Genomic DNA, 22,595 nt, shown 5'->3' on the forward strand with positions numbered 1-22,595 from the left:
TGGGTGAGCTGTTGGGCACTTCACTTTATTTTATTACCACAGAATATTTACATTTTGTTTAATGGCTTTGAAGAGCCTTTATTTGTTTTTCTGTTTCAGGGGAAGTTCAGGTGCCAGGATGCAATGAATTTACTTGATGCACAAAGGACCTGTGTTTCCATGTCAAATGTTTTCAAAATGTGTGAACTATGCGTTTCAAATATTGTCATATTTTAATATTTCCATTTATTACTATTATGGTTATTATTAATTTTATGTTTAAGTATTGAAATAAAATTTAAGAACTAAAAATAGTCTGTTGTGATTTATACTGTGATGCTGTCATTTATAAATAGAGCTAGTACAGTATTTAAAAACAAGCCTCTTTTTCTCCTTGGGGGGAAATACACTATAAATTCAGTGGCATTTGGAATAAAGAGCAATTGCATAGGGAGATAGAATATGACTTATTCTAATTTAAGGTAACACAACTATTTTCCTTTTGGAAGAGCAAATGACAAACCTTTTAAGTTGTTTTTAAAAACTCATCTGAGAATGTTATGAAAATATAGGTTTATTCTCCAGAAAATTTGTATCATTGTCTACCTAAAGACTTGGTTTGAGATGTTGACTTACCTAGAGCACTCAGGTTATGGCGCATCTGGCTATAGTCCAGGTTTTTCCTGTCCAGGAATTTTAGTAATAAACAGATAAAAACAGCTACTGTTTACCAAACATTTGTATATGTGTATATGGTAAGCATTTCACGTGTATTTTCTCATTGGTCCATCCAAAGTGGGCACTTTGATGATCTCCATATTACTCACGAGCTCAGGGAAGAGAACGGCAGAAGCCCATCATTACAGCTATTTCTTCTAGCTTGCCTCTGTTTTACTCCATCTCCTCACTGCACACATGTCGCTTAGCATCTCAGTCCCTCTTTGCTGGAGAGTTCCAGGCTTGCATCTACTTACAGCTGAGATTGACTGACTTTGTACAACTATAACAGTTTTTAAAATATAGCAATATTCTTGTCCTTGCAGGTAAGTAGCCTACCCTTTATGGCCCAAGTACCCTATGCTTCCATGGCTGTCTGAATCCATCCTCCAAGAACAAATCCAGCAGGTCAACTCCTGGCAAAGAGACGGGGACTTTCCAGACCTAGAGTTTTGTCTGTTTCAGAGTGACTCCTGCTATTGAAAATGTAACAACTCCTTCTCTTCTAAGGGCCAGTTAAGGGTTCTTTCTTTCTCAGTTCCATTCCTAGTCCCTCCAACCTGTACTTTAAGCAAATATTATCAGAATGCCTTCTCTGAGCAGATACTGGAGACACAGCAATGAACAACATAGGCTTTGCTCAAAGGAATGACAGAGGTGTAGATATTAAATCAACAACTCTAGCAACTATGTGGCAATGCACTAACAGGTGTCATGAAGGGAAAATATTAGATGTGATCAGAATTGTGTAGACATACTCTGAAGTAAAATAGGGCAACTGAAGGTCAGTAGGGGAGACATGGAAATCTCCCTGAAGGAAGAAACATGTGTGTGGAGACTGGTGATATGAGTGGTATGATGTGAAGTGAGCTCGGGATGGCCGACTTGAGCAGATTCAGCCTATAGGGATTAGGTTTAGATTCAAAGCACACTCAATGTAGCAGGAAGAGGCAGCTTGGGCAAAAGAGGGGCTTCAGGAGAGTGCTGAGTGAGGCAGATACTTCATCACACAGGAAGGACCAAGTGACCTACCAGGGAATTTGAATCCCACCCCACATTCAAAAACAGGTGTTTGCAAGTGATGGTGCTGCATGCCACGCCACGAATGGAGCGCAAGCAGAAAGCATAATGTGGGAGGAAATTTGTTGAAATTTGAGAAGATTATACATGGAAGTTTAAATGATGGTTTTCTTTTTTACTTCAGGACATGTCTTTGCATTGCCTTCTAATCTTTGTCTTGCTCTTAAATCGCAATCCAACCCCAGGTAGGAAGAGATGAAGGGATGTTCTCCAGTACTTGATAGTTTTGTTTTCTTATGAAATCAGAATGTCTTTCTCCCTCTCTTCTCAGGAAAATTTCCCACTTTCTCCTCCTGGCCTGTACAGAACATGTGACAGCAGCATATTTCTGCCTTTATGGACTACATCTTGAATTAAAAGTTAGATAAAAAAGAAGAGAACTCTAAGTTTGCTGAACTTTTATTTCTAATATCGAGTGAAAAGTATGCATGCCACAATGTGAGTTGAGTTAGGGAAAAGTAAAGATAGCCTTATTTCTAGTGCTGCTGTGTATCTGAGCTCTTAGCTGTACACGCTGCGTTCTTCAAAGAGCGGCGGGGTTCACAGAGGAGGTGTCTAAACTGGATGGAAAACAGGAATAAGGATGGACCAGAATATGTACAGGATTTTCAAGGCACAAAAGGGGATATGCATTCTCCACAGAAAAGTCATGAGGCTGAGTGAACAGGTTAGATGGGCCATTTATACTCTAAATGATTGATTGATCTCTTCAATAAACTTAATGTACTTAGTTTTGTTGATCTAAAATCTGCCGAGATGGAGCACTTTCCAAATGATTAAATATCATCTACAAATCTGATCTTACTATTTGATTTTCAACTGAACATGAGATCACATGCCTTCTATTAGATCATCTAAATGAAATACTTTATTGAGCATTTTTCTACCCTTAATTCATGACCACAAGCTTCTCTCCTTTCAGCCTATATAAAACATTTTTATGTAGTCTTTGGTGATGCCTGGTTTAAGTTCTGTGTTTGTTGCTTGGGATTTATTATTGTGAAATCCCTGGTAAAAAGCAGTAAACCCATCTTCTTAATTTTTCTACCCAGAGCATCAGGATATATTTTATAGTTATAGGGAATAATTAAGTGATTTTGGAATCTATAAATAAATGTTGTACATATTTAGGCAGTATTTTTTCTGTCTGTGCCAACCCTCTAAGTATACAGAATGTAATTTTATTTTACTGGTAAAAAATTGGGGGCTCTGTCCACATCTGCTCCTGGTTCGTGCTATCCATACTCCATGGGTTTCCTATATTTTAACCAGTAAGATCCTTAAATTTTGTAAGTACTATCACACCCAGCAACTTTTCCACTGTTCCTTTTTCTTTATCCCTTCCTTCCCCTAGCTCATTGAGCTCATCTCTTTTGTAGTCTGTTAAAATGATGACCTCAGAAAAACGTATCCTTTTTTTTGCACTTTTGTGTCAAAAAATTTGGGACTTTTGAACATGTTTACAAGTCATATCAGAAAACCTTTTTTGTTATTTTGCATCATGCTTTGCTTTTGACCAAGTCTGGTAACATAATAACGAGAGTTACACCCTTGTAGGCCTTGAATGACATTGATCTGTTTCCAGAAATTAAATCCTAATGCAAGGGACGAGGAACAACTGAGTGATGTGAAAGTCAGCAGAAGAGACTGTGGAGCTGTCCTGCTCATTTGGCAGCAACCTCCTCTGCCATAACCATGCCAGTCTTAAGAGTCATGTCCAGACTCAATTCCAAGAAAAAATAATTAGTTTTTCTTAAAGATGTAAACAAATCACCTCTTAAAGGCATTCCCAGCATTGCCACGTTGGGGACCATATCTCAGCACAAGATCTGGTGGCAGTCAGTACTGAAACTATCACAGCCAGTAAAGTTAGGCATCTCTCTCTCCCTCGCCTCTCCCTCTCTCACACACACACACACACACACCCTAACCTTGTGAGATACAAGTCTAACTATAAAACTCAGCCAATTCATGACAGAGTCTTTCAAGTCACGAAATTTTGATCTTATCTTCTACAAAACAAATAGGACATGACAATTCCTTAGCTACAGTAGGCAAATCAGCATAATGGATCAGCCTCTTGTGGGGAAAATTCTCTTTGGGATTTTGTAAAGAATATTTTAGTTCTAACTTACAATGCTTTCCACTAAAAAAAAAAAAATAGAAAATAAATCCTGAGAAGACTAGGCAGGTTGATTTTACCTTTACAGGTAATTCTAAATATTAATAATTTGAGGAAATCAAGATTAGCAGAAAACATTATTATTTCCTTACAAGTGAGAGACACAATAAAAAGAAAATTTATTTATACTTTTCTTTTTTCAGAATGAACAATCATCAAATTAACATCATTAAAGTAGACTGAACATGAATAAGTTTATCCAGTATTGGGGACTTAGAACTATTAACAAAAGAATTTGTATCTGATTTGATCACCTGAATTGTTCATGTTTCCCTTAAACTTGGCAGCAGAATCTTAAGACACTGTGAGCTCTCAGTGAAAAATGATGAGCAAGAGGCCATGACTGAATGTCTTAGGATAAGGTTAAATGTTTTTCTAGAAAAGTCTTTCAGTGGAACGAAGATAGTTGTTTCTAAGGTCATCTAATTAGCAACTGATGTATTGAAGCTTCAAAATTAACAGTCCTTTTCACAACTCAGCAAGTGTCTAATTGAATCTTGGCAAGTTCACTGATTTTGTAATATTTATTGGCAGCAAACTACACATGTTAACAAGACACACACACATTTTTCTCACTTAAAATCTCCTGCTTGAATGTTTTACAGAAATTTTTAAACTTTTTATTATTTTTGGAAATAGTCAATCTTGCTCTTACCCATGAAGTTTATTTGATGGTTCTTTATGTATTCTCACATTCTCATTCATTTCCTTTTACCAGAGTGCTAGGTGGCAATGAATTTCTGTGGGGTTTTTTTAGGAGATAATTTTGATTTTTGGCAATGAATCTGTATGTCACATATTGTGAATTCACCACCTGAAGACCAAGGATGCAGCCCATTTATGCACCAACCCTGGTGCATCCCCCTCATGTCTTCCCTCATGTTGATGGTTCCATATTTGTGTCTGAATCTTCCATCTACATTTATATCTACACCCCTCGATGATGGGTATATTCCAAAGGACTGCAAATAGATATGTAAAAACCACTAATACAGAACACAGTTAATCTTGGTTTTATCTTTTGGTCAACTACTAAAATGCTGTGTATTGTATAAAATTGAATAATCCCTCTGAGGAATTAATTCCAATTGGATAAATTTGTTGTAACTATTTTATAGACATTTGTTATAGAACAATTATATATACATTTGTTATATGTATATATAAGCATTGTTATTAATTTCTTGAATGAGAAATTAACATTTCTGAAATTTTGTACTGAGTGTAGTATTTTCAAAATTAATATTTAGAATGATTATATTTACTATTGCATTAAAACATTTTTCCTAACTTTATCCTTAATTCATGAAACTAAAATAAGGCACAAACATATACATGTAATATCAGTTGTTAAAGATTTTTGGTTTTTAAATTAAAAGACTAATGTGATTAAAGCTGATTTTTTTTGGGGGGGGGCGGCAAAATTAGTCAAATAATCTTCTAAGGAAAGATTTCTTGGCAGGAGTTAAGATTTTCCCAGAACCTTTTTTGTGGAGGGATTTCATTGGGGGCTTTTTTAAGGGTACTGTTCTTTTGGGAGTTTGTAGCGCTCTTGCTATCTCCACGTGCTCATTACAATAATATTTGCTGCTTCCTTCTGACAGATGGATGAGGGTACGTTCTGCCAGGTCCATGCATTGGGCATGGACCCAGTGCCCATCTCTATGAGAACAGTAAATCATGGCAGGCTTGTTGAGCTCAGTTGAATAGAATGGTACCCAAGTGTTAATGTCCACATCACACGTAGGGCAGCAGGTAATCCAGTAGCCTGTTTCAGACTCATCCTCCTCATCATCTTCATTGTAAGTGTCAAATTCATCGTCTCCATCAAAACTAGTTGCCTCTGCACTGAAGCAGAATTCTTCAGAGTCTTCGAAGGGAGTTGAGTCCCCTGGATCTTCTGTTGATGGCTGTGTGCTTGTGAAAGCTCTCTGATCTTCATTCACATCATCTTCAGTGCATTTTAGCATGTAGAAGTAAAATGCTTCTGAAACAGCCTGCTTATTGTCTCCTGGTATACCAAGGAAAATAGATCCATTTCCCATGTCGCTCCCAAACCACAACTTGCTGTGTTTAATGTCTGGCGTCCAATCTGGGGTTTCCATCTCACGGATTTCTATCTTATTATCATCTAAAGAGACAATATTGCAAACCATTCTTTTTTGATTTTCAAGCTGATAGCCACCAACAATAACAAACTCATCACTGCCAGTTTGAGACAGGATTGCACTGGATACAGAAATTCCTCCTGGCAAGACGGTGCAATTCACGGCTGGACTACCCAGGGGCAGGTCAATCCTGATTCTGTACAGATTGGCAGGGCGGATGTTATTGGCAAGCGAATGTCCTCCTAAAATGTAAATAGTATCATTCCTGGCTATGGAGACATGGAATGAAAGTCCATCCTGAAGTTCTGGAAGAATGTATGAAGTAGCACATCCAAATTCAAAATCCACCAAAAAAACATGGGGCAGGCAATCATCTACACTGTTCCACCTTTCCGTGGTTCTTTGATTAGAAGGTATGTATGACCGACCTCCAAAGAGAACACCCATACTTCTTCCTCGACTGTATACCACATCAAGGGAATGGCCATATCTGGCTTCTGGAACATCTCCCACCAAATCTTTCTCTGTGCAGCGAAAAGTAACTTTTTTATTGTTTTTGCAAACGACAGACATGACATAGATTTTATCCGAAAGCTCATTGTTTGGTGTTTTCCCGCCATGAATGATATATTGTTGTTTCTCAGACTCAGGGCTGCCTCTGAATGTGCAAGTGGCAGGGTAACGAAGGGGAGGAAGGTAGCAGGAATCCTTAGAGAAAACTGCAGGCTTTAGTTTGAGATGGTTCTGCTTTACATCAAAATGGAAAACTCCAGTGGGGCACGATCTCTTGGGCCAGCCTTTTTGACCAAAGAAGAAAATCTGCCCATCAAAATTCATCAGTGAGAAGCCTGGTTGAAGTAAGGCTATGTTATTCCTGACTGTGATCATTTGCAGTGACATATTTTCTGATTCTGGTTAGCTGTTTCACCTGAAAGATTAACAGAACAAAGCAACTTTAGAATATCTGTTCATAGAAATGACTAGCCTTAGGTTCTCTCCCACGGAAAAAGCATGTTAAAAAATACTGCTCCCTCAAGTTCGCAGTGGCACTGAGTGAATAAAACTCAAAGAGTTTGAGAGGCAAGGAACGTCAGAATCTTGCTGCCTAAACCAAACTTAAGCACCCGGGAGCTGTTTTAGAAGTGGACTCTCCCTGAGATTTCTGGGAATTGTAGTCTTTTTTGCTTAAAGACTCACTTCTCATCCGTCGAAAGAACTCCATTTCCCAGAAATACATCCCTGCGTAGCTAGCATAACTTGTCTTTGTCATTCTTCGAGCACCGACTCCTCTGATATTTTTGAATAAAGACGCCAAGAGTGCGAAGTGACTTGATGGAAGCCCAGGCGGAAAACTAGGGAATGGGAGGTGAGAGTGGCTGACGCAAGCGAACATCCGGTTACGGGAGGGCTGCTGCGCCCGGGAAGGACGGCCAAGTGCTGTCCCGGCATTGCTGGGGCCTCTCCGGGGACCGAGTGGGAAGCGCCACTCCTGGCAGAGTGCGGTTGCCTGGAAACCGCTGTCTGCCGCGACGCGGTGGCTGTGCGGTCTGCATGGACTCCTGCTTGGGAGTTCAGCCCGAAATTGCACCCCAGAGGGTCTGTAGGGGGGCTGGGGCAGAAAATTCACCCGGCCCTGAGGTTACCAAAGGCTCCAAAAGTTAAAAGTGGAGCCTCTTTAAAGCCAGAGTGCAGGCAGGAAGTGGCCCGACAATGACATTTTTCTTTTTCTTTATTTTTGAGAGTTCGTTTAGGAGAGCAGAGAATGTTACTAAACTTATCTCTTCCTCCGCCTTCTAGGAAAGTAGAATCAGTGATTACTGCTTCAGATATCTTTCCAATCCAAGAACTTTGAGGTAGTTCTTTGGCAGTTGTGAAGTAAGCAGACCCTGAGCACAGAGGTGCCAGAGTTACTCAGGATTTCACGTTATTATTGTAACGGAAAAACGGTGTTTGGCAGAAACGAGCGAGACAGGTTTTCCTGGGTAGTTGGGGAGAACACTTCTTGTTTGCAAAGTGAATGAGGTCCTGCACACAAAATGTTAAAGGAAACAAGATAGCCCAGATTCATTGACTTAAGAATTGTTAATGTGTTTAAAAGCAATATGACAGCTTGCAGTGCTGATGCACTAGATTTAAATTCTAGCTTTGATTCTTACTAAGTGCCTGAGTTTGGGAAGCTATTTGACCTGTCTGAAATTCAGTTTCCTCCTCCGTGATATGTTGTAACCTCAACAATCTCGTAGGTTGGTGTCGGTTATAGTTAGTATTTTAATTTGTGGGAAACAGGGTGTTGCTCACAGTAAATTCTAATATATATATATAAATATATAAAATATATGATATATAAAATATATAATATACATAAAATATATAATATATATAATCGTAGCAATTTAAAAATACTATATATATATATATAGAGAGAGAGAGAGACCTAGAAAACATATTAAACTTTCTACCCTTGCCAGTGCCAAGAGTGTCATGACCCACCTAAAGAGCTGGAAGTTGGAGTAAAGACTGCATCTGATAAACTTACTACAAAGCACAGGGAGCAATGGAGGGAAGGTATATATATAAAATTTTAAGGTTGCTACTATTATTTTCCAGGATACAGTTTTGAAGGTGTAGGGATTCTCCCCCTCCCCACCTCTTCTTCCTCCTTCCCCATTCTTTGATGATTCTTGAACTTTTCAGAAGTAAGGTTTGTGATGCACACGTGCCTGCCAGCAATGGCAACTACTGTTGATAATGTTAGAGATGGTTAGAAAGTGTGTTAGATGTGGGAATTTGCACAGCGGGCGTAGAAGGGTAACAAGAACTGAACAACTATGTATACTGACAGCATTGCTGCTGAGTTCAGTTTAAATAAGAACAGCTCCGTGTTCCTCCTTTCTTCCCTAATCTCTCCTCATTACTTATATAGCCAGTAGAGTTGAATTCTTTGAATCCAGTTCAGGGGCTCTAACACTTTGTTGCTGAGTCACCACCTGGAGCAATCTATTTTTTCCCTGTTCTTTTCTTATCTGCTCAATGGCAATCATGTTCCTACCTATGGGTTGAGTTGCTATGCAAAATAAGTGGGATCACACATGTAAATCACATAGGACAATGCCTGCCACCTAAGAAATAGAATGTTTGTTGAGACTGTATTTTATTTTTATGCCCCCTAAAATGATTCCATGGTCCTTGTAGAATTTCTGACCACTCTGGAGAGATGCTGGTGGTGCTTTGTTTTTTTTCCTCCGTAGATGTAACTAATTGCTTAACACTTGGTTATACTTGTGATTTTTTAGCTTACTTAGGGGAGCCTTCAAGGTGTAATCTTTTACTAATCGCCTTGTGGGTTATTAAACCAAGTGAAGCAATCATGATGGCAGGGATCATTCCTAAAGTTATGTGAACACATCTTTCTTCAGGCCATGGTAGTCTGTAGGTTCAGCTGCTTGCCTTGCAAGTTTGTGGACCGTCCAGATACTCGTAGGGAGAGGCAAATGAAGAAGTAAGAAAATGTGATCCACAGGAAGTAAAAGGAAATATTAACCCTCAGCTCCCTAAGTGAAAGCAGCAGAAAGTGATACACCCAGCGTGGGGGTTGTTTATTCTCAGCAGTTGTGCCATTCTGGATGGACAGAGTGCCAAAGCCAAAGTCTGCGTTCTTTCAAACACCCACAAAGATTGATTTTGTGATATAAAGTACCCTCTACAGGACTAATGTGCCCCACACAAAAAGGGGATACTGAACACTTATTTTTGAACTGGCAAAAAATGTTTTCATTGAGGTGTGTGTGGTGTGTTGGTTTCATCTTAAGCTTGGCATAGAGGCTTGACTTCTTGGAAGTGAAAGCATGAAGACTGTAGATTAAGGACAAGCGTTCTCTCGTGCAGACAGTGTGTTTTTGTAGCTGAATCCAAGTTTATAAAGACTGTTGAAATCACGTTTTGACCTGTTCCTTCTCCACCATTGCTTTGTCTCGCATTGTAATCTCAGGGCACTGAAAACCATGCCAAAATGTTACTGCTACGAGCAGTTACCTCCTCTTACGACTCAGTCTGTGTTAGATTTTTAGATTACTCAATTTAACTAGGTGGAGTATGCATTTAAAGAAAAAAAATTGACTTTATTTCAACATTGTTTTGCCATACCTATTTAGTTTTTAGATCTTGTTTTACTGACTTGAATATGTTTTCAGTGGAATAGAGTATTTGTTCCATAGCTTTCATGTGACTCTACTATTCAGGCAGAGAGTTTTTAGATATAAAGACATTCTTCTTCAGCTCAGGAAAGTTTCAAAGTCAACACATTGAAAGTACATTTAAAAAGACATGTGGGACCAATAAAGGTACACACTTTTCCCAACCCCATGCCAACATCATTCAGCAGGAGTATTCTAGTGTATTCGCTCTGCAAGCCAGAGCATAGCACAAGAGGAGTTAGTGGTGCAGAGACCCATTGCGTGGTTCCTTGTGCCTGAGCTGACTTCTTTCTTTTCCAGAGAGATACTCTACTCTGAGGTGTTCCGTTGTACTGGTCTGTGCTCCCCATACTTCCTGATTGCTCTTGAATAGCAAGTAGCCTCATGTAACTGAAGGTTTTTAGAGCTTTAACCAACATTATCTAGCATGGCTAATTGGACTGAAGGCATGAGAGATTTGATTTTTGCTGGCATGAAAGACAGGCCAGGTCTTTAGGTCATTCTTCTACTTATTCCAGAGAATGTATGTATGAAGATGAGTAATACTGCTATGAAGCCACAAGAGTTAGGTCCCCACATCGTCCAAATTTGACATCCATACTCCCCATCTATAGATGCCCAGTCCAACAGCAACGAAAAGCTGTGCAAGTATGGTATCACCATTCCCTTACCTTAAAGTTTACAAACATAAGCTCTTTCAGTTTTTGTAGAAATGAAGGTATCAGACCTACCTGAGGGCCAGAGAGGCTGCTTTCCCTTTCTGATTCTTTGTGGCTAAAGCAGGTATTAAATGTTGACACTTGGGGACGAGTCACTGCCCACTGTGTCTGTAGCAGCGGAAAGCTAAAGGTAGAGAGAGTTCATGTGTGTCTACAGATGTTCCAGTGATCACAGAGCTGACGGGAGCAACTGACTGTGACATTTTTTTTTTCTCTCTCTCTTAAGATGGTTGAGAGAGATAAGCACTGGAGTGTTCCCTGAAGATGTAACCGTTTCATTGCTTGCAAAAATGGCAACACAGTTCATTATTTACAGTTATTTTAAAGGTCTGCATGAGGCTTGATTTATTAAAATCAGAACTATTTTAGAAAAATAGATGAAATTTAAATAAGCATTGAGTTCAAATAAATACTGTTATGACTCAAATGTGACATTACTTGTCCTAAAGCATAGACCACTAATATCAAAACTAGTCACTTTTTTTTTTTTTAAGATTTATTTACTTTTGGGCCCGGTGCGATGGCTCAGTGGTTCAATCCTTGCCTTGGAAGTGCTGGGATCCCTCATGGTTGCTGGGCTTTATCCTAGCTGCTCCACTTCCCATTCAGTCCCCTGCATGTGACTCAGAAAAAACTGCTAGCTTCTCTCTTTGGATTGGCTCAGCTCCAGCCTTTGCAGCTGCTGGAATAGCGAAGCTTGAAGAGTGAGTGAAGAGTGAAGATGAAAGATTTCTCTCTCTCCTACTCTCTGTGTAAATCTCCTTGGTCTCCCACATGGGTGACTTTGGACCATTCTCCACTGTCTTCCCAGGCCACAAGCAGGGAGCTGGATAAGAAGTGGAGCAGACAGGGCAAGGACTGGTACCCACATGGGATCCCGGTGCTTTCAAGGCAAGGATTTAGCCACTGAACACTGGGTCCCAAAACTAGTCACTTTAACTTTGAATTTCTTTTCTGTGTTTTCATCTTCATTACTTCAAGACTTAGAAGGAAAAATTTCTAATTATGGAATCCTGTGCCGACTCTGTAACAGGAATTCTGTAATGATAAGATCGGGTTGGACTGATTTCCTGTGTTAACTCTGCCATTTTCCCAGAAGTTTTCTTACCATGTAGGCTCTGTTTCTCCATCTCTGAAATAAGAATAGAAATAAATATTTACCTCAAAAGACTGTTGAGAGAAGATTAAATGAAGAAACAGGGAAAACTCTCCCATGAGGAGGCTGTTTAAATACTGCAGTTATTGATATCTCCATAATGTAACAGTTGCATAAAAATTCACCTTGTAAGTATAGAATGAATTACCCAACTGCCTACTGTCATTGTTTAATCAGTTTCCATGTGGATTGCATGTAATGGTAAGAGAAAGGCACGCTTGGGTTTGCGTTTCAGTACTAGATGAGTAACCTTTGAAGAATGTGTTTGAAAGCCAGAGACCAAAGCTGGTCTTGTATTTGTTGGCTCAGTCCCCAAATCCTGCAACAGCTGGGACTTGGGGAGGCTGAAGCTGGGATTGGGGCCTTAATCCAGGTCTCCCACGTGGGGTAATGGAGGTGGGTATCCCAAGTAGCACCTTAATTACTGCATCAAATGAGCACCTCTAGTATAAAAGCGAATGGGCATGAAACATGGGGTCTCTAAGTCTACATGGCAACTGTGGCCTGATGTTGCTTTGTGTTTTGGCATGTGTGCTTTAATGTCTAATGAGGATGTTATAAGCCTATTTGTACAAATGGCTAATATTGATAAAGTTACATCAAAGTTGATACATTGGGCATTTTCATAGTCAACACAAAATAAATGCAAAATGGAAACCATAGATAGGGATTTACTGTTTGTATTTTAATGATATAAAAAATCAGACATTTTGTAGATTGCACAATAATCAGTGGCTGAACAGGTTCATTGCCTATCCAGGACACTAAAAGTTAAGGCGGTGATCTCTAATTCATGGCTCATCTCTCAACAGTTTTAGTTTTCCTGAGCCAACCATGTTCTGAAAACATTACATGGAAAATTTAAGGAGTAAGAAATTCATTTGCTTTAAATTATAACCTACTCTGAGTAGTTTAATGATATATTGTGTTGTCTTACTTTATCCTTCTTGGGATGCAGTTCTTTTTGTCCACTGTACCCAGCCTGTATTCAATACCTGGCCATTAGACACTACTTAGATTGTCCCTCATCAGTGCTTGTTTTATGCTGCTATGACCCCAACATACAAGAGGAGCAAGACTGACAATTCAGAAATGCCACAGAGAAGCAGTCAAGTGCTACCTTTATGTCTTATTTCACATCATTGTCATGAAAAGAATGGGTAGAGTACATTGAGGTAGTTTGAGCGGCATGAAGACATCATTTATGCTCACATAGCTCTCGCTACATATATTGTCCTGTTACTGTTGTTAATTTCACACTGTGTCTGGTTTATGAATGTCACTTTTTCATAGGTATGGGTGAGTACATTTAGAAAGTAAAGGCATATATAGAGCATGGCACTTTCCACCATCCCAGGCATCCACCGGGGAATTGGAAATCAGTTCTGTATACGTAAGACATGACTTCTGTAGTAAAATGTATTTGTTGAGTATCCACCATGTGCAATCATGTGCATTTAGAAAAAAAAATCACTGATAATGGGTCTTGTTCTTTTTTTTTTCCTAAGATTTATTTTTTTTGGAAGACAATTACAGAGAGAGGAATAACCAGAGAGGAAGAGAGGGAGATATAATCCATCTGCTGGTTCTTTCCCCAAAGGCTGGAACAGCCAGGATTGGGCCATGCTGGAGCCAGAAACCAGGACATTTTAGGACTTCACTGGGTTCAGGGGCTCAAGTACTTGGTTGGATCAGCTTCTCTTGCCTTCCCAGGTACTTTCGCAGGAACCTGTTCAGAAATGGAGCAGCTGAGTCTTGAGCCAGCAACCATATGGAATGCCAGTGTCCCAGGCAATGGCTTTCTGTGCTATGCCACCATACTGGCCTTCAGAACTTGCTCTTAAACAATGTACATCTGCGAGAGCAGGAAGAAGCACTTTGGATTGTGGCAGAGAACAGCTATGTTCTTCCCACTTACAGTCTTTCTTGCAGCTTACTGAAACTTCATCAAGAAATCACGGTGATAGACTACCCTGCCTCTTCTGAAGCCTTAAGGCAGACCAAATCCAAGCCCTGCTACAGGGGTTGATTTGTCCTTCCTTAACTTCAAAAACAAAAACAAAAACCACCACAGTAGCAATTAAAAAATTCACTCTAGTGTAATTAGACAGGAAATATCTTGAGTTTTCTGGGAGAAATAAAAGATGTGTCATATATGAGGATACTTCAGAAAGCTTATGGAAGAATGGAATTATAAGATTTTTGTGTGTTTCCTGCCAATTTTTTGAAGATTCCTTGTTTTGACGCAGTAATTAGACAAAAAAAAAAGCATCATTGGAAAAAAAAGGTCAAGTTCAATCCCTTTATGTTTTTTATATCCAAACTACTTTGTCTCAGAAAAGCAAAATGATTTAAAAAAATTTGTTAATTGCTTTGAAATGTAAGCTTAGAAGAAAACAAAAAGAGAAGATCTTCCATCTGCTGGTTCACCCTCCGAATACCTGCAGTGGCCAGAGTTGAGTTGATTTGAACCTGGAGCCAGGACCTTTTTGGATGTGGATGCAGGGGTCCAAGGGATTCAGCCATCAGCTGCTGCTTTCTCAGGCCATAAGCAGGGAGCCTAATTGAAACTGGAGCAACTGAGACATGAACCAGCACCCGTGTGAGATGTCGGCACCACAGGCAGAATACCAGTTAGGTATGCCACTGCGTTGACCACACTGAATACATTTTATATAAAAATTTTATTATTTTTAATTTATTTGAAAATCAGAGACACAGGAAGACAATATCAGAGACACAGGGAAACTTTCCTTGTACTGGTTCACTCCCCAAAGGCTTGCTAACAGCCAAAGTGACCATGTGAGTGTAGGAACCTGAAACTCCATTTAGAGCTCTCTTGTGAAAGGCAGGGTACCTGTGCTTCAGCCATCATCTGCTGATTCCCAGGATGCTAAATGAACAGAGTAGCCAGGACTACAGATCAGCTACTCAAGTACGGAATGTGAGTGTTCTAAGCTGCAGTTTAAGTCACGGCACCAGATGTCTTCTGAAAGCTGAATAATTTGAAAACGGTAATACAGCTGTGCTGTGTTAAGTGGAAGCAGAGGAGGAACTGTTTCTGGAACTCAGGACAGTGTCTTTTAAGAAGTACCACATGCCTCTCAAACATTTCCATCTGCATTTTGTAAATGGACAAGCCACTTAAGCTCTACTGTCAACAAGTGAAGTGCTTAGAATGGACTCAGTAGCACGTTTTCATAGCATTGCGATAGGAGCAGACATACTCTTAGTAAGTGGCTCATTTTTAAGGAGGTAATATGTTGTTAGAATGCAAGACGTTTGGTTTGTTGAGTGAAGTTCTAAGGAGCCCCAGAGGAAACAGGCAATGGAGGTAAAAAAGGAAGAAAAAGGACATAAATAGAAGGAAGCCATCTACAGTTAGGGTAATGGATTGTTCAGAGAAGAAAATGACGCTTGCCATTTGCTATAAAAAGCAATTAAATGTGGAGTTTTATCATGTTACGCTGGAAAAAATTCACTTCAACCTCATGTTTGCAAAAACAGTGATACAGGAATATTTCAGAATGTTTGTGGAAGAGTGGAATTAAAAGATACTATTTTGGTGCAAAAAATTAACTTTTTTGTTGGAGGGTTCTGCAAAGGGTTCATAGAATATGCATATCATCAAAAAACTAAAATTTCTTTTTGCTCCAAAGTAATGTTGTGCATATTGAGGCAAATTGTAACTAAAGTATTAAGAAAAAATGTAAGCTGGAAGCACCTTATTATTTCTTAGAGCCCATTTATTATTCTACAGTCGTAAGAATTTAGAATTAAAAATAGATAGGAAACACATCTCTAGAATCTGACTTCTTTTAAGAGAATGTCAAATGAAAAGGTCGATTTTATTTGTAAGATCTGACATTTTGAAACACTTAGCAATGAATTCCTATAGGCAGAGTTGATTTAATTCAGTTAGTCTACACCTGCTGCTTACCAGCTGTGTAGGTTTTTCTTTAAAGTAGGCCTTTTGGTTTTAAAAAAAAAGTATTATGCACTGTGCAGGTGGTGACAGGCTCAGGAAGTTGGATGGGAAGAGAACTTTCAGAATGGATGCCTTCCTGTCAAGTTTTTTTTTTTTTGCACAACACAGAAATACGGATAAGTGTTAATGTGAAGATTTTACATGTGTGTGAACAAATCATGTAGGATCAAAATATTGTGTGACTATAGGGCTGTGTAGTGGAGACAAAGATCTTTCTGCTTATGAAGTCACAGTTTGATCAAGACCTTGGGAAAATATTCACTGAAACACCAAGTCAGTTTTAAATATAATGGAGACATATGCCTGGTGGATCTTTCTGTACGAATATAATGGCCCAGAGTCAAAGTATTGTGTTTATAGGGGTTGTGTTGAGAGGTGACGGTATGGTGTTGTGATTATACAAAGAGGTCTTTCAAAAAATCTTACAGTCAAATTATGTTGTCTCTTAAATCCATTTTTTCCCATGGAACTTTTGAAGTTTTCTCATACACAACTGCAATTTTTTTTAAGAAAATTTAGATGAAGAAACAAAAATAATGGTGACAGGACAGTCCTCATTTCAGACAGTGAATTTTCTTTAATTTGGCTGATGTGAATGTGTCAATAGACTCACTGTACATACTTAATTTTTTAATAGAGAATGAAGGGGAGGGAAAGTTCAATAGTTAACTCTTTGCATTTTCTTTTCTTTAATGGGATTTATAACTGTGTAATTGAGAACAATCTGGTACTTAGTGGACCTGCCTCTGTGAGTCAACCCAGCAATTTCTGTATTGACTTTAAGTAGCTAGGAGGAAAACTATATTTTGGGGAAATAAAACTGATTTTATATATTCTGCTGATCAACAGAAAGGCTTAATGAATGATAGCCTCAAGAAACCTCATTACAGTAAATTGGATGGATGAACAAGAAAGGGAAGCAAGTTTTTCAAGAGAAAAGTTTCTGCTTAAGTATGTAATTTTCGACGTTAGCATCAGTCTCAGGCCCAGAGCTCTTTGCAGAGGGAATGCAATCAGCACACCGGAGTTCTGGTCTTGGTAACTTGTAGTGATGATTTCCTTTTCCTAAATCTGTTTTCTCTTAGTTGGTTGACCCTTCTTCTCTGCTCCTCTCTTCCAGTTTTTTAAGTTTCAATTTAAAAATACTCATATATTTACAGGAGGAGAAATGTGCAAGGAATTGCTTCCTATGTGACCTCAGTACGGTCTTCTGCAATGCTATCATCTTGCCCAACTACAGTGAATATTAAAATGGAGCAATTGTTATTGATGTGATTCATGCCGGTTATTATTCAGATTTCACTAGTTAATCAGCACGCATTAGTGTATGTGTGCTAATTAGATCACACGTAGCTTTGTGGAACCACTGCTACCGTAAAGGCATTCGTGGTTACTCCTTTGTGTCTTTCACTGTCTCTTCCACATCCCTGAACTCCAGCAACCACTCATCTGTTCTCTACCTACGTGCTATTTCACAAATGTTATAAATGTGGAATCATGGACTTTTGTTTTTTAATTGCTGAGTGGTATTTCTTGCTGTGGAAGTCTATGGAAGTTGTACAGTTTAGCGGTTTATCACGGAAGACTAGGTAGGTTCCAGTTGTTTTTTTTTTTTCTGAATAAAGTTGCTGTGAATTTGTATATAAGCTCCTGCATAAAAATAAAAACTTTATTTATCTAGGAAAATGCCCAAGAGGACCAGTGTATGACAGTGTGTCAGGTTCATTCTTAGTTTTGAAAGGAATACTCAAAACTGCTTCCCAGAGTGGCTGAATCCTTTTACATTCTTACCAACAACAGTCTTTTCCTAGTTTCTCTGCATCTTTGCCAGTATTTGATGATACCATTGTAGCCATTTTGATGATATCTTACTGTGATTTGAATTTTAATTTTTGTAACAGTCATTGATATTAATCATCTTTTTCATTTAATGATTTTCCATTTACATATCCTGCTTGATGAAATGTTTGTGCAGGCCTTTTGTCCTTTTAAAATTGATTTTAATGTTGAGTTTAATTCTTTACATGGGAATATTCTTGATGCTAGTCTTGTTGGATAGGAGATAAAAATTTTTAATATGATAATGTTCTGTTTCTCTTTTTGGTTTAAGGTAAGATTTTTTTTTTAAGAAAAAATACATATATGTATAGCTGTCAAGATATCACTACTCCTAAAACTTTTGTGTGGAAGGCAGTAGCATTTTTCTTCCAAAGCTTTGTGGTCAATGGTACTTTAAGAATCTGTCCTAGCTTTCCCAAATACTTTCTTTTCTGTTCACTGCAGAGTTTTACTGACGACAGTTAATATAGAAATATAGCTGTTTATGCTGTTAACTGTTTGGTGCTAATGAAGAATTCTGTTCCTCTTAACTATTAGAATATGTTTGTTGATAGAAGTTTGTAACCTGAAGTGCATTCATTGATGCTAGAATTGTGTTTTTAAAAATTCCTATTCTGATAAAGATAGTGGAAGAATTTAGATCCTTTTCTGATTTGTAAGGTATTTTTTTTCTTTTATTTCTGCAGTACTCTTCATTCCTTTTTAATCTCTTGCTTTGTATCTTTTGTGCATTGATGAATCTTTAAGGTCATCACAGGTCTATCCTCAACCTGAAGGTGCTTCGGGAGTTATTGGTGGACAGAATGTAGTTGCAGGCATGGGCACAGCCATGCAGGGTGAATTTGCTGCTCGGTGCTTAATTTCCTTGTGTCTTAGAGTTCAGAGTAATGAGCACTTCATCTTGAGGATGTGTGACTGCTCATTCATGGAGAAGTTCGTTGACAACCACTGCTCTGCTCCTGCCTCACCCTGGAATTTCTTTTCTAGATTCGTTCATTATTTTGCATGGTTGAACTTGATTAATCTTTAGGTTTCTTTCAGTTCAGAATTTCTGTCACTGGGTTTTTCTTTCTTCTTACATGCCTAGAAACCTATCCCTTTACCTCCTTCCCCCCAGAACCCCTGCCAAAATAGAGCATGTAAACACTGCGGATCACTCAGGGAAGCAGAAATCAGTTCATACCTAGTCTATCCTAGAATCAAATCTGTAGTTGCAATGTAATTTGGTGTTTTAGAAATCTGACTGTTTGTTTAAATATACCAGGGCATCCACCCTGTGATTAAAGATGCTGACTTCATTTCCTTAGATTAGGTGGGTAGGTGGAGGAATTACTGTCTGATATTTCAGTACAGCACTAGCTTATTGATCAAAACGATACACATTTGACAAAATGAGTTTTGATAGATCCCAGATGGTAGTTTAATTCTGTGTCATTTATTTTTAAGTAACATTGATAAGGGCCTGGGCGGTGGCCTAGTGGCAAAAGTGCTTGCCTTGAAAGCCCTGGGATCCCATATGGGCACCGGTTCTAATCCCGGCAGCCCCACTTCCCATCCAGCTCCCTGCTTGTGTCCTGGGAAAGCAGTCAAAGATGGTCCAAAGCCTTGGGTGACATGGAGGAAGTTCCTGGCTCCTGGCTTCAGATCGGCATAGCATCGGCCGTTGCAGTCATTTGGGGAGTGAATCAGCAGATGAAAAATCTTTCTCTCTGTCTCTCCTCCTCTCTGTATTTCTGACTTTGCAATAAAGATAAAACAAATCTTTAACAAAAAAGTGACAGTGATAAACCTCACAATGAATGCAAAATCCACTTTGTTGCATGAGATCCTTTTGCTGTTAAAAAATCAGAGTGCCCCCCTTTTTTTTTTTTGCCAATATCCACAAAATGATTTTGTCACTGACAATATGCATAACACTGTACCTATATAATTTTGTTTAGTTTCTTAAATATTACTTAAGTATGCAATAAAAATATATATATTTACATTTAAGAAATGCAACAATCAATGAGGTCCTCTGTAAACATAATCTCAATATATTTTCCTAATTATTTCATACATAAATAGCTTAATCTACAGTCACAAATAAGACAATAATTTTTAAAGCCTAGAAGTATATACCAATTCTTGAGTAGGCCAAAATTGACCTCTGATTTTTTTAAATAACATGCTGCTATTTGCAGTGTTAATTATTTGAATGATTTGTTACAAGTTCTTATTGTCTCCCCAACTTTTCTGTCAGTGTAAGATGTTATACATTTAAAAAATTGAAATGATCAAAAGCATACATTGAAAAAAGAAAAAGTTATTATGTAAATATTAACCCCTTGAAACTTATTTCAGCTTGTCTGTAAAACAGAACATGCAAATAAAGGATGAATGTTTTTGCTATCGTTTAGATGGTATGTAACAAAATATGAAATTTGGGAAATGATAAAATCAAATTCAATTCTTATTAGTCTTGCAAAAAATTTCCACTCAGATTCTGTGACACGGAAAGAATTGACACACTCAGAAGTTTTCTTTCTAAAATTTACCTTTGAAACATAACTTTGGTTAAAACTTTAAGGGTAAAAAAAAATCCCACAAAATGATTTTATAATGTAGTATTTGTAACCCCTGATGCAGAATATTAATTTTTGTTTCATGACTAGAAACCCTTAATCTTCAGAAAATATTAAGGATCTGTTCACACACATCACCATTTAATGATTTATTAAGTAACCACTCAAGATTTATTCAGTAAACATTCCAATTTCTTTTATATAATGAACTAAGTTTTACTTTATATGCTTCTTTAGGTGTTAATGTATTAGCCTAACTCCATGTATGGATAAAAATTTAGAAAGAGAAACACTCTTAACTAAAATTCCTATTAAATGACTCAAGCTATAATACTAAGCTAAATGCTGTCAGTATTTTGTAAGTCTATGTTTCTAAAAGAAGGCTGTTTTCACTCTTGTCTTTCTCTGAAGGTTGCATTTTATCAAGTAAGTCTGTTAGGCAGTCACCTGGAGATAAATGTCATAGGTGTGCTAAAGCAGTGGTAATCCTTTCATACACCGTCATTTAGAATGATATCCTTATAGAGAGCACACAGTATTAGCTGGCTTAGACAGTTGTTAGTTTTCTCTTTTTATTGTAAGAAACAGTCCTTGCAGTAAGTCATGTGGGAGATTTTTCGTGCTATTTCTCCATGACTTATCGAAAAAAGAGCATGATTATTTAACCAGGCTTAAGGTCTTCCAGCAAAATTTAGTCATCTAGGCAGAGTGATACACACTCCTGTGACGGGGAAGTATTGCTTATGATTTACCAATAGATATCTGTATATGTTTTCTCGTCATTTCAATATGTTCTATGTGTTTCATGTGGATCTCAAAGCCTTCAAACATAAACACCAAACCAAAACCGAACAATGCTGTTCCCAGGGAAGTGTCGTCTCTCCTTTTTCTTGTAGCAAGGTACCTTGTGATAAAAATACTGCAGTACATCAGTGGTAATTAAAAAGCACTGCTTCCTTTTAGAAAACCGCCAGGATTTGCATAAACCACTTGGTTGTCTGGTAAACGATGATCTGCTCTGTCAGTCTCTGTGCATTTTTAGCATTGTTTAGATTCTTTAGCATTTTTAGATTGTTCATATTTTTATAGATAAGGAAAGTTATAGATTTGAAGATGAGTATTTCTTAAATTCTTCAAATAGCAGACAGCTGATGAAACTGTATCTCTAAAGTCTTTAAAACAGAAGAAACATGATCTATTTCTTTGTGCATTGTTTTAAATGTATGAATAGAATAAAGTCCTTTGTGCTGGGCATACCCAGGCTCATTCTTTGTCTTTAGTACTACTGAGATCTCATCAAGGGCCAGTTCTCAAAAGAAATTGACTTGGGAGTTGGAAAAGAAGCTTATTGATATTTCTGTTGTCATTTCTGCAAGACATTTACTGCAGTAGAAACCATAGCCTGGCTGCTTCTGTTTGGTATTTGTTCAGATAGATTGCCAGAGATAGTGTGAGCGAGAGTTTGCTAGAATGCATTGTCGTCATTTTGCTGGACTCCAGTCCCGGAGAAGCAGATGGATGTTGGAGTTGTTGTAATGAAGTACATATCTAGCTGATAGTGAAACGATAGCCACCTTCCAGATTATTTATTGGTATTTATTATCTAACAACAGCAACCATAATTTATGAAACTTTGCATTGCTGAAGCCTGGCAGTGCTTCAGGTAAATTTCTATAAGCCATACCAGATGATTTTTCATATTCCTCAATTTTTCAGGTGCCAATAGCTTGAAAATGTTTCTTAAGTTTATACCTAGCTGCACACTCTTCCCCCGTCTCAGACCCTTACGAGGTGTAATAAAAGAGGAATTACCTTATTTATTTCGTGTTTAAAGAGGATCTAATATGTGTCTGCTTATTTGTAATTGACATATAACTGGGCATACTTATGGGATGGATTGTAATATTTCAAAGCATATAGACAATGCATAGTGGTCTGATTAATTAGCATGTCTGTCAACTCAAATGTTTGTCACTTGTGTTGGGAACAGATTCTGTTAGCTATTTTGAAAACACAATGTTTCCAGTGACCTCACTGTGCTGTAGCTCATTACAAAGATAGCACTCCCAT

General features: G+C 38.1%; 2 protein-coding genes across 2 annotated transcripts in view; one reads left to right on the forward strand and one right to left on the reverse strand.

Annotated features, from left to right (window-relative positions):
- Positions 1–5,382: 5,382 nt before the first annotated feature.
- On the reverse strand, positions 5,383–6,966 carry RAG2 (recombination activating 2). The gene has a single exon (XM_040980320.1). It carries the CDS (start codon positions 6,964–6,966, stop codon positions 5,383–5,385), a length of 1,584 nt encoding a protein of 527 aa, XP_040836254.1.
- Positions 6,967–7,347: 381 nt separating this feature from the next.
- Positions 7,348–22,595, forward strand: part of LOC121156429 (intraflagellar transport associated protein) — an 83,254-nt gene continuing 68,006 nt past the window's right edge. The window contains exon 1 of the mRNA XM_040980123.1: positions 7,348–7,432. The gene's annotated coding sequence lies outside the window, so the exon portion shown is untranslated. The remainder of the gene's footprint in view (positions 7,433–22,595) is intronic.

Source organism: Ochotona curzoniae, unplaced genomic scaffold (assembly GCF_017591425.1).
Source record: "Ochotona curzoniae isolate NIBS_2020 unplaced genomic scaffold, NIBS_Ocur_1.0 contig_3432, whole genome shotgun sequence".
Lineage (NCBI taxonomy): Eukaryota > Metazoa > Chordata > Mammalia > Lagomorpha > Ochotonidae > Ochotona > Ochotona curzoniae.

What these genes read in the sequence shown, in the direction of transcription:
- RAG2 (XM_040980320.1), bottom strand. Translation starts at nt 6,966, where the DNA reads ATGTCACTGCAAATGATCACAGTCAGGAATAACATAGCCTTACTTCAA.